The following is a 12,006-nucleotide window of genomic DNA, read 5'->3' on the forward strand; positions in this document are numbered from 1 at the left end:
AAATAGCTATAGTTATTAGGTTATGTATATAATGACACTATATGTACCCGTGCAATTGTGTGATTTTGGGTAATGCATTATCGCAATTTTCGTCAGTATGGGTCTCAGCTTTCCCGTGGCCACTTACTGGTCACAGATTTTTCTGTGGCCGGCCACGTATATCTCGCGGCCGGCCATGAAAAAGCGTTGTCTCGTGGCCGGCCACAGTGAATTTCGTGATTGTAGCGCATCTAGTCGTATCAAAATCCTCCCTTTGCGTCCAATGTGACTATACTATCAAGTAGATCTTCTCCATTTGCACTACGAACTTGCTGGCGGATTGGTTTGTAGACGACTTCCACTAACATTGCACGCAGTGGTGGCTTTTGGGGTGGGCGAGGTGGGCGGTCGCCCGGGGCCCCCCTGGTCGAAGGGGCCCCCTCTTTGGTTTTAGCGCTTTTTTCAGGGGTTTGTAGCGGAAAGACGGGGAAATCCTTGTACCAATCAAGAAGATGATTGCGTTAAGATGAGTAAAAATCCCATATCACGAGAATCATCAAGTCTTTGCAAGTTTGCATGCCTTTTAAGTTGGTGGGCGAAGCCCCCCCAGAAGCTGCGATTACATACTTATAGCCCACCCCCCCCGGAAGTCTCGCCCAGGGCCCCCCAATCGTAGGGCCACCACTGATTGCACGTAATTAAGTTACATTACCACTTTATTGAGTAGTTCGGGGATGGGTTCAAAATGGTCACGGCTTTACACACGTTTACCTTCTGTGTTCGCTGTAGAAATGAATTTAATTCCCTCGACTATTGAAAAATTACTCTGGGGCGGTGCTCTGTAAAGTAACACCGCAACATGTGTTCCGTCAACTTAATTACTAGATAATTGATAGAGTAATGTTAGGAAGTGCATTTTATTGCTCGGTCAGATAAACCCCTTTATATTAAAACTGGTGTCTACGCCTTCCACACCAGCAGGCACTCAACGCACTGGGATTGCGTGGAGCGAAGAAACCGTGGTGCAGACTCGATAGCCTTGCGGTTCCTTCGTATCTCCATCGCCCAAGCCCATAAGTGATGCAAACGTAGACAGTCTGACTCCCTGCCTCTCCTTCCTTTTCTACATAAAGAAACTGTCATATTTTGCTTCGAAAAGTTCGTTTATTCCGTTACCAATTTCACAAAATCGAAAGTTATTGAAGATAAGATTATGATATGATTATAAATTACATTCAGTTAAACGCAATGTGTCGAATACATAATTTTCACAGAAAACACCCAGCGGCACGAGATATCAGATGTACTTTACACGGCGATAAGTATTTGCACCGCATTCAGATGTTGTGAAATGTTTCCCCCAATCGATGTTCAGAACAATCTTGATGACACAGACAAGTTCCAATCGTTCATCAACCACAAATATATCATGAGTGTTGGTCAATACGCAGGCTTGGCATAGGCATTTTGATCCATCGATGGTGCTGCATTAAATGACACAAATTATCTGGAGTCATCTATTATTATAACAGTAATTTGATTAGTAGGCACATATACGTCTTTATGCCCACCTCACCGGTTAGCAGCTTGATCTAACAATGACATGCGATATAAACCGATCCTTGCACCAAAGTAATCAAGTATCCTCTAGTATACAATACACGGCATCGATGGTGACTGCGGCATCCATTTCATTCGTATATGATTTGTTTCAACCTGGAAGAACGGCACTTAGATGGATATATACGAATTATATGGGATCGGAAACGTGATCAAAATCGAATTTTTAGGAACAAAGCCCCACATTTTACCAATAGTACCGGTAGGTTATGCTACATCGTTGTCTTTTTTCACATATGCACCAAAACTGCAGTGTGTCAAGTTCAAGTGCTGCTACAGCATGGAAATATTCATAGATTTATCGACACAATTCTCATCGTCCAGCAATGAGTGTAAGCTCTATTGATGTTAAGGATAGCGAATGTGGTATGCATAGCGGTACGATAATCAAATATCTATACAAGCGTATATCGCGGATTTATCATAGACCTGATATTGAAAAGAAGGATTGTATCAGCCGGGCATTATTCAATTCACAGCTATTTAGCTATACGAAAGATAACAAACTATTGAATTGATTGCAACTTCATATCCTATCTATACCGTTGGAAAGATATATCAGATCGGAGTAAGTACCGGCCACGAGCTGCTCTCTGGCCGGTCACAGAATGTTATGTGGATTTCACAGCTTTTCTGGAACTTAAAGAGTATATTCCACACATTCTTGGTTCTTTGATTCCCTGATTATTTCGTTCGGGTACTACTATTTCGGGATTTAGTACTGAGAACGAAAAGACAGTTAAAATGACCGAATATTGACCGATCAACTATCTCGATGAAACACTTATGCATTCTAGGAGTTATAGTCGAGTCTACTTAGGCCTAAATCGAACAAATCTGCACCGAATTAAGACAAATTTCCAGTACAGTATTGTATTATTCATAAATTAATCAGGGAAATTCACGAAAGATTATAAACTGCCCCCACATCCTTAAACTGCATGGTCAAATATATATTTAGCCTATAATCTCGCATTGCAGACTTATCATAAACGATAAACATGGTTGAAAATGAAGGATAATATCAGCCTCATTTTATTTAAATCGCAGGTATGCATATTTACAAAATATAACCAACAATACAATAATTTGCAACTGCACAATGCACATCTTACCGTAGAATATTAATATCAGAACGAGGGAAGATCCGGCCACAGCGAGCTCCGGTGACTTGCCACAGAATGTCATGTGAATTTCACAGCTTTTGGGAAACTTAAAGAGATTTACGGACATATGTTTGGTGTACATTGTTCTTTCCAATACTATATAGTTGCTAACGAGTGTCAGCCGAATATTCAAGTCTATTTCTATATAATAAAAACATCCAAATCAACACTTACCAGTTACCAGTTTTGATACAGTCTTCATTGCTTCTAGCTTTTTATACCATTATTTCCCTGTTTCATTTAGTATGCATTTCCCCTTTGTATTCCTTACATCATTTTGTGTGTTTTTAATTGATATTATAGAGACTCTGCCAGTTCGTTTCGACTTCTATCGTTTCATTTTATCGCTATGCTTCTGGTATTTCGGGTGAAAATACTAATAAACTTAGCTCACCTAGTTCTATTGACTGTACGCCCATAATAGAACATACTTGATCATACATATGACCACGATTGGGTCATGGACAGTACTGATATTCAATATTAAGTTGGTATATTACGGGCGGCCATGAAATTTCGTTGTGGCCAGCCATGAAATTCATTCATGGCGGGCCATGAAAACGAATTGTCCGTGGCCGGCCAAGGAAGTTTCGTGGCCGGCCAGTAGTGTTATGGGTATCGTTATACGCCGGCCAATCAGAGAACGCCACGTCATCCTAATTGCCACGCCCATTTTCATACCCTAAGGGTACATTCATCTGCTACGTCATCTGTGCCACATCATCAAGCGCCACGCCTATAGTGCCGCATCATCCATCCATTGCTATATCATCACTGCATTGATTGCCGCATCTTGATACTTTTCTCAGATATTCTGTTATGTGGATTTAGGACTAATGTCATCTGTCCATATTTTTTAAACTTGATTTTATGTGTACAAGTTACGGTTTCTGCAGTCTCCCCATTTTACGACTTATGATTGCCACGTCAAAACACTCATCAACGTTGAATGAGGCGCGGTTTTTATGGTGATATATTAAAATTCTACATACATTTCGCGCGATGATGTTAATAGCTTGCTTCCGATAAATAAACAACATTCATTATACTTTAGTTGATACTTTTCTCGGATATTCTATTATGTGTATTTAGGACTAATGCGACTTGATAATATTAGTGCGTTAACTTTCGAGAAATAATTTTTGTATGTTTCGGACTATGTATGTTCGCGAAGACTGTAAATAATTAATATAAAATGGGATTTCGCCTATTCCTACTTCCAAACATTTATTTTACATTCGCGGTTTTATTGTTATATATTAAAATTATACGTACATTTCGCACGATCAACTACGTGAACTATGTGAAACTATGTGAATTTCATCGATAGTGTTCGAGTTCTATGTGGCATAAGTACAATTCCAGCATCGGTATTTGCAATAAAGCCTAAAAATTAGAGTCGCACCTTTTCGCAATTTATGCAGCTATTCGCGCAGACTTTGCCGCATTTGCTGTATCTGAAGTAGAATTTCAGTGTCGTTATTCGCTATAAGCCGAGAAATGCACCTTCGCGCAATTTATATAGCCAAACGCATTAACTTTTCTGCATCTGAAGTAGAATTTCAGCGTCGTTATTTGTTATAAGCCGAGAAATGTACCTTCGCGCAATTTTTACAGGCAGTCTCACACACTTTGCTGCGTCTGAAGTAGAATTTCAGCGTCGTTGTTTGCTGTAAGCCGGGAAATTAGAGTCGCTGCTTCGCGCCATTTATACAGCCAGTCTTACACACTTTGCTGCATCTGAGCTTCATACTAATACATGCATAATTGTTGCATGACGAGAATACGGGTAATACGGTCAATAAACGCCGGAGGCGAGTCATTTAAGTCAAAGTTGCCCTGCAACAAAAAATAGAAGCCCTAATGATCATGCAGAGGAAAGTTCATTTATACATCGAATTATTCGAATAGACTATCTACATTGTATAGGTATGAAGTGAAATAGAACGGTGTTTACGCAAAAGTTGCTATTGATCATGGACCAAGCTTGCTTTCAGAGCTGGAAACTAAATGCATATGAAAATTTAACTAGGTTTTCCCCACACGCATCAAATGTAGGCCTACTCAAGTGTTTATGAGGTGGCGAATAGTTCGAAGGTTGTTGGCATGCAAGGACGTCACATAGAATTGTGGAGTTTTCTGTAAACTATAATCCAGTGATCTATTTTCAATCACTATACTTTTATTAATCTAAACTAAGTACTATTAGTAGGCAAACCCTAGGAAAGCAGGAGTAATTCGTTATCCGTGAAATAAATAGATGGCGCGCAATATGAGCGGTGCTGCGATGACTGACAAATACTTTGAATTAATGTATAGAAGTAGCGATTTCAAACTACGTAAAAAGTTAATCCAGCTCACGCATTTTCCATTTTCAAAAGTCAAAACACGACGTTTTTTGTAAAATGAATACTAATTTTAATAAAAAATAAGAAAAAAAGAGCAAAAAATTACATTTTATCCCGGAACGCAACAAGAAAAATCGTATGAATTTGTAAACTACTTATTCATGACATAATATTAATTCTACTTGTACACTTTTTCTCATTTTATAACACTTTTAGTAGTACTTAACAGTTTCAGTTTTAAATAAAATTCGGAATATAAAATAATCGAAAAATTCGGTAACCAATTTCGCGTAGGCTATGCATACAAATGAGGAACGATACATCAACGCGTGTTAACTAGTTGTATTATGTAGCTTGTAATTCATGGAAGTAAGTCGGACAAATTCGTCGCATGAACACGACTCTAATGTACATAACGAAATGAAAATTTTGTAAAGTAGATATTTTTTGGTATGCTAAATTCGGCTACGCGGTGCTAGTCTTCTTGGCCGCATGAAATAGGATGTTTTAGCTTCAACCTCAACACATTAGCACACCGAATTTAAATATAGGCGATAAATAATATACAGTAGCTCCAAATTTATTGAAAAAATAAAAATAAAAAAGCGCGAGAATTGCATTTATCCTGGAACGCACCAAGAAAAACCGTATGAATTTGTAAAGTAGTTAGAAAACTACACTATTCAGCTAGGCTAAAGACTTTGACACTCCGGATTTTGTATAGTGTATACCAGACATGGGGTAATCGCGATTAGTAATCGTAATCGATTACGACGATTACAACATTCTGAAGTAATCGTAATCGCAATCGATTACATTCGAAAAACATCCGAAGTAATCGTAATCGTAATCGACTACTTCCCATATCTGATCGATTTCTTTGTGAAAGAACGATTACTTTTTATTTGTACAAGGACTATGACATTAACTGAATATTCGTGAACAAGAATGAGACCACGTTAGCGATAGCACAAACGTCTGATTTTCAAGCGCCACTACTCATTGTTACGTAAGAAGTATTAGCTCCGCTCGTCATTGCGTAAGAAGTATCTACAGTCTACACATAGTAGACATACATGCGATGGAGAAATTGTAGTATGATTGTAAGAACACCCCCGTGGGGTATATCAGGTTATCAATACACTACAGAAGCCCCCACCTCGCAGCAGGATATTGATCACCACTCTGCCTATAGTTTCAAATAGGAACTTATGTATTGATGTTTGGTTGTGCTTAGTTAAACGCAGTTTCATCGTTTCTGCTTGGCGAGCAGTAGGCCTACGTACACACGTACCGCTGACAAAAATTCGGAATTTTGTACTCGTCAAATAAAACATTGCCATTTCCAAAACGAATAATTACAAATAAACAGCTGCTGATATATATCATAACCGAGCCGTGCTTAGCCGTTTCTCGTAACAGCAGCTCGCAGTATCTGTATTAAGTTGAATGCAGAATTTTTATGTTCACTATATCTTATTCTCATATAACTACTTGAAACGGGCGCCAATCGTTATTTCACAGTTCGTTACTCAGCATTTGGACCTGCCGCCAAAACCATCCGTTTATATAGCCTGACATATTAGCGTGGGATATAGCTAGAATCAGAACCAACAGCAATTCGTCCCCCAGTCCAACCGTTGGTCAACTTTCAAAACTGAATTTCGTTAATAATATTGGTCATTGCATTAGATGACTATTCGTTTTTAACCTCTCTCAGCCCCGAGTGTCAGATTTATTTGTAGAGCTGGGGCACGTAATTCATAATTATAGCAGCTGGTATGTTGTTATAATTACCTTATTGTAGGTTGTTAATTCGTGACCTCCAGTCAGTTGATTAATCAAAAGATATTGTACTTGCCCAAACGCAGCAGACCAAAAGAATATCTTTCGTGAGACGCAGACGCAAGTTGTCATGGCTTTATTCCTATGTGGATGCACTGGGTGGCATTTGCATTGCGGGCTCAGATTGAAAGGACAGGACTATTATTAGTCAGGCCCACCCAGCGCGGCTATTGACAATGGACGAATACCCTAGGTTTCGGCCAAGGTATTTCTTTGGTATCACATCCCGTGGAGTTGCGTGTTGGCTGAAACTGCATATGTCTTTTGGGGTGTTGTGGGATCATGGCGCGGTGATGACCGGCTCTGAAATGCCTGTTCCCATAAAATAGCATATGCATGTTTTTTCTCTAGGGGGAGAGGTATGCATTTCAAACCCAGCTATCTACCGGAGCAGGGGTCACCAACCGTTTTGAAACAAAAAACTACATCTTGTGTAGTGTGTACTGATTATTGCGACGACCGACGGGTTACCTCTTACTCCCGCCGTTGGTCCGTGCTCAGTTGGATTTATTCACTTATAGTAAGACAATCAGAGCACTGGGCGGGGTTTCCGCCCCTTACCAAGAACAAAAAACGCTCACTCGCCGGGAATCACACCAGCTCCTCCGGGCTCAGTTGCATTGCTGCAGTGCGCGCCTAAGCACTAATCTCCGCGTCGAGACTCGGGAATATTAAGCCGCCGCGTGGGCGAAGACGAGCAATGCCCCGAGCGACTGCGTTCGTATATTCCTTGGGGTCGGCCGAACCATGTTCAACTGCTGCTCATATGAAACCAGCTTCAACTTTCCAATCTTGCATTTGAATATTTGCTACAGCGACCGCGGGCGACTCATTTGGTCCGCGTTGGCGACCCCTGTACAGGAGACACTTGAATCACGAAGCTCGAAGAACATTTTCAAGAATTAATTAAATTCTCGAAAATACTCTATAATTTATGTATAATTTATGTTATGTTTGAGTCCCCTTCGAGCACGCTCCCCGCCCTATTAGGGAATTTTGGGTGCGCCAGGTAGAGACCTGGCCATAATGCAAATCGCTGGGTGCGATAAATCATCCCAATAAAGTTGGGCAATTGGTATATTATGACATAATAAGCAAATGACGCATGATGAATGAAGAGACTTGATATTTCATTAAGCCCTGTCATCGCAATCCTTGTATTGTCTTCCAATATATCCTTTAATATTATAGTCCTAAGAAGCAAAACAAATGTAATCGTGAGTAATCGTGATTACTTTTCCAATGTAATCGTAATCGTAATCGACTACTTCCTTATTTTGCTGTAATCGTAATCGTAATCGTAATCGCGTGATTCTGAAGTAATCGTAATCGCAATCGATTACATTCATGAAGTAATCACCCCATGTCTGATACGTACTGCTTTATACAAATCACATACCTTTGCGTTAGGGAATGCCTCGGCTATTTCTTCCCAATAATAAAACGCAGGGGCTCCGGTGACAACATCGATGTCTCTGTACATTTCGTGTAATTGTTCTCGGCGGCTTACGTACTCGAATATATTCTTCCATTCATTGTAGTGATTGTAGGCATGATGGTCAAAATCGGCTACACTGTACCCCAATATTTCGAAGCATTTACGAAGTGTCTTGGTTCCACATTTAGACGAGCTTGCTATGATTACTTTCATGGCGGCTCTTTCTGAAAACAAGGACTTTTGAATAACTCTACTGCGTTAGTATCTCGTCTGCGTCAGTATCTCGTCTCGTCTCACAAGACTATATATTAGCAGCACTGCCAGCACGGTATCTAACAATCACAATGTCGATGGCTATATGATTGTAATTCCCATTTGGAAACGTGAACATCAATTCCAAAGGAGTTCATATCTCGCATGTGATTAGGAGGACAATGACGATTGGAAAATTGCATTGTCACACAGGCGCATAATCATAAAACGGCAGTTGAGCATTGAGCATTGAGCAAGCGACACGTTGGTCGGGATCCTATTTCAGCAATATTTTACAACGTCTGATTCCGTGAAAACCAAATGATATTTTTCGAAATTTTAAGAAAGTAGCATGTAAATTTTGAATCAAAATCAACTAGGCCTACTTCAGACAAGAGTAACAGTGCGAATCTACCGTAGCCTATATTATTCCTACATTTATTACAATTAAACCACTTTCAAAGCAATCCGTGCAAACACGCGCGATGGTTGCCAGCCTGAATTGCTCTACTGACAGCCTCGCATTATTCAATCACTTCCCCAAAACCAAGATAATAATGATAAAAATTCTAAACTGATATCATTTACTAACTTTACTAATAATTCTCAAATTCCTCTGCGGTAACATGCATTGCGCCACAAGTCTGCATTTTAACGGCAGTACCAGCAAAAGCTACATCACGATCGGTTAAGTGGATGGCTATGCTTGCAATTTGAATTCGTAAATAGGACTGTCGCTTCGAAGTAAGTACATTGCTTTCCAATGATCAAGAAGTCATGTGGATATGAATACCGTATCGTCATTTGTCATGCAGGCGTTGCCGTGTCTGCTATTCTCTCTTATCAATCAACGATTTGTCCAATCCCTAATTTCAAGGCGTGCCAGGTCGACTCCAAAATCCCATCCGATGGGATGAAGGTTAATCTTGGTTCCTCCTCGCCATTTGAACCGTGTATTTGGCGTCCTAAAAAAGTCCAGAAATGGGCCGTGGTACACCTCGGCAGATACGGAATCAACATAAAGAATATCAGCTTAGAGTAAATGATAATTGTAGTCGAGAAATATCATGAATTCCATAAACAACATCAATGTCGGATGCGGTTGATTAGCGATTGATTACGGTTGTAGGAGTGACAGCAACTTTGTTTTAAAAATTACACAAACTTCGTATCGAACAGGGTGTATTGGATTTGTCCAATGTAGACCCATAAATAAGACGCTGTGCCGCGCTTGTCGGAATATTATTATATTGGACTGATAAATCTCTGATTATCAGCAGGCATTGTTTGACTTAAATTTTAAGATTTTGAAAGGGACACGCTACTGTTTCACCTCACATAGACTTTATTTCAGCTATACCACGAGTTAGGTTGCACATATTTGTTTAGTGATAGATAAGTCTAGATAAGTCATCTTACTTTATTCGCGAAGGTAAATCTTGCAATTTCCACTGTGGAGACTTTCGATTAACCGCTAAAAGTGTGAAATCCACGACCAAATGTAATCTTACTTGAGTCCTTTTCTGACCTGCAATTTTCTATTTCCACTCTTAAGTTGTTTTGAAAGCCTTCGATCGTAAATACAACTTGTTATTTTGAAGAAATAACCGGTATTACAACTAATGCTACTCGAGTATATCAGCACTGACTACTTTGACCGTACTTGTTTGTACTTAACAGTTTTGACTAGGGATGGTGCGAATCCCTGAAAGATTCTGGTTCGTGTTAACACAAGCCATTTGTAAAGGTTCTATGTCAGTTGTACTCAAACGGGCGGGGGTGGAAGCAAGAGAGTGAAGATATCTCACAATCATGTGACACGGTGCTTTCATCGTAGGGCTATACTTTCGGTAGCTTTGTGTATTGCCGTGATACTGGCATTGGCATCATATAGTGTTACGATGGGTTGCTGGAGGAGTTGGGAATCCCGATTTACAACTCAAATAACTGGCAAATGTCTATTGGTGGCTAAAAAAGGATCCTAAAGTGTGGCATTTTCCAAAATGGCAACGTCTTAGGTCCAGTAACAATTGCACACTCAGACAATAAGGATGCACATTGCACATGCAACCCTGATTCACATTTGCCACTGCCATATGTTTTTGACAGACAGCAGACATAAAAACAAGCTAAAATATCTAAATAATCTCCCGGAAAACCTTGATATAGTCAGCTATGGGCAAGGAGAATGTGTCCCCCAGTATCTGAAGACGATAGGGGTAAGATACCAGACTAGATTTGAGCTTCCATAAGTTAGCTTACTATTTCTCGAGTATCAAACGAAACAACTCACATAATTATGAGTTATTAGCGCAAATTTGGACCCTGAAACTCGCCCTTCCTTTGTCCTGCAGAAGCAATATCAGTTTAAATCAACCAAATAAAGCAGTAACATTTTTTACTTGAAGTCTATTGATTTACCTTCGACTGCTCGGGTTTTTTGAAACGTTTTTTGCAATAAACACAAAATATTATAAGTAATACTTTTATGTCGGTTATGAGACAATGTGGTGGATGCCTAACCCAAAAACTTGACGTGATGGAGAAAACGAAAGTCATTTTTGAACTCAGCGCTCAAAAGTTAGCCAAAATCAATTGTCGGATCAAAGTTTACAAAAATTGTGTTCACCCGTGTTATCTAATTTAAAGTATTTCTTACTAAAAACCTTAATATTGTTACAAATTTAGTGGCTGAAACAAGCACTTTTTATTCTTTTCAGATTTGCTCCGCCGGTTGGATGCGGTCTGCGGGCCGTATGTTTCATACCCCTGTTTTATAAGTTTCGTAATCTGCGACACGGCCAAACGAAGGCCCCAGGCTTCCACGGTGGAAATATTATCGAAGCCATAATTCTTGCACCTTTATAGATAGCAGATTGTCACGCTTTGTTAAATCCACGAATTTACGGAAGACGGAAATTCATCTGTTCCAGCTTCCGGAAATTTAGAGAACTTAACCATGCATATGTATACTTGACTGCTGGAGACTTCTTGTCACCGACAAACCTTTTGATGACTCTGTCGTCACGTTTTGCTTGTGATAAACCTTGCGTATGAAAGTTTCTAATTGTAGAAGCATAACTTCATATCCCACTAAGTGGAAGGTGGTGCTTTCTGTGGGTACAAAATAATTCCTCGGCAACTTGTGGCATTGCCATTTGCGGGCATCACCATCCGTCTCTTTTATGTTAAGATTTACCGAGGTACGTTTCAGGTAATGAAAACTTCAAATATTTCTTTGCAATTTCGTCGGCTACAAAAACTTGTATATTTAGAATAATTCGAAATTGCCAATATATAGCTCTTAAAGTAGAACAATTCGCGTCGGCACTATCGGAGCAAAAGTTGTTGGATCACT

General features: G+C 39.7%; 2 protein-coding genes and 1 long non-coding RNA gene across 4 annotated transcripts in view; 2 read left to right on the forward strand and 1 right to left on the reverse strand.

Annotated features, from left to right (window-relative positions):
* Positions 1-9,029, reverse strand: part of LOC145451664 (uncharacterized) — a 196,839-nt gene extending 187,810 nt beyond the window's left edge. The window contains exon 1 of one of the 2 annotated variants that reach the window (XM_080329880.1): positions 8,358-9,008. In XM_080329880.1, the coding sequence (XP_080186006.1) occupies positions 8,358-8,609 (252 nt within the window). In that variant the 5' untranslated portion in view covers positions 8,610-9,008. Of the gene's footprint in view, positions 1-8,357 lie in introns of both variants that reach the window. The other variant, XM_080329881.1, reaches the window with a different exon arrangement.
* The window catches only part of LOC145451672 (uncharacterized), a 324,257-nt gene that overhangs the window by 71,090 nt on the left and 241,161 nt on the right, over positions 1-12,006 (forward strand). The gene's annotated exons all lie outside the window — the stretch shown is intronic.
* Positions 1-12,006, forward strand: part of LOC145451660 (uncharacterized) — a 64,433-nt gene that overhangs the window by 22,624 nt on the left and 29,803 nt on the right. The gene's annotated exons all lie outside the window — the stretch shown is intronic.

This window comes from Botryllus schlosseri, chromosome 12, assembly GCF_051294905.1.
Source record: "Botryllus schlosseri isolate E-star chromosome 12, Bs_hap1, whole genome shotgun sequence".
Classification (NCBI taxonomy): Eukaryota; Metazoa; Chordata; class Ascidiacea; order Stolidobranchia; family Styelidae; genus Botryllus; species Botryllus schlosseri.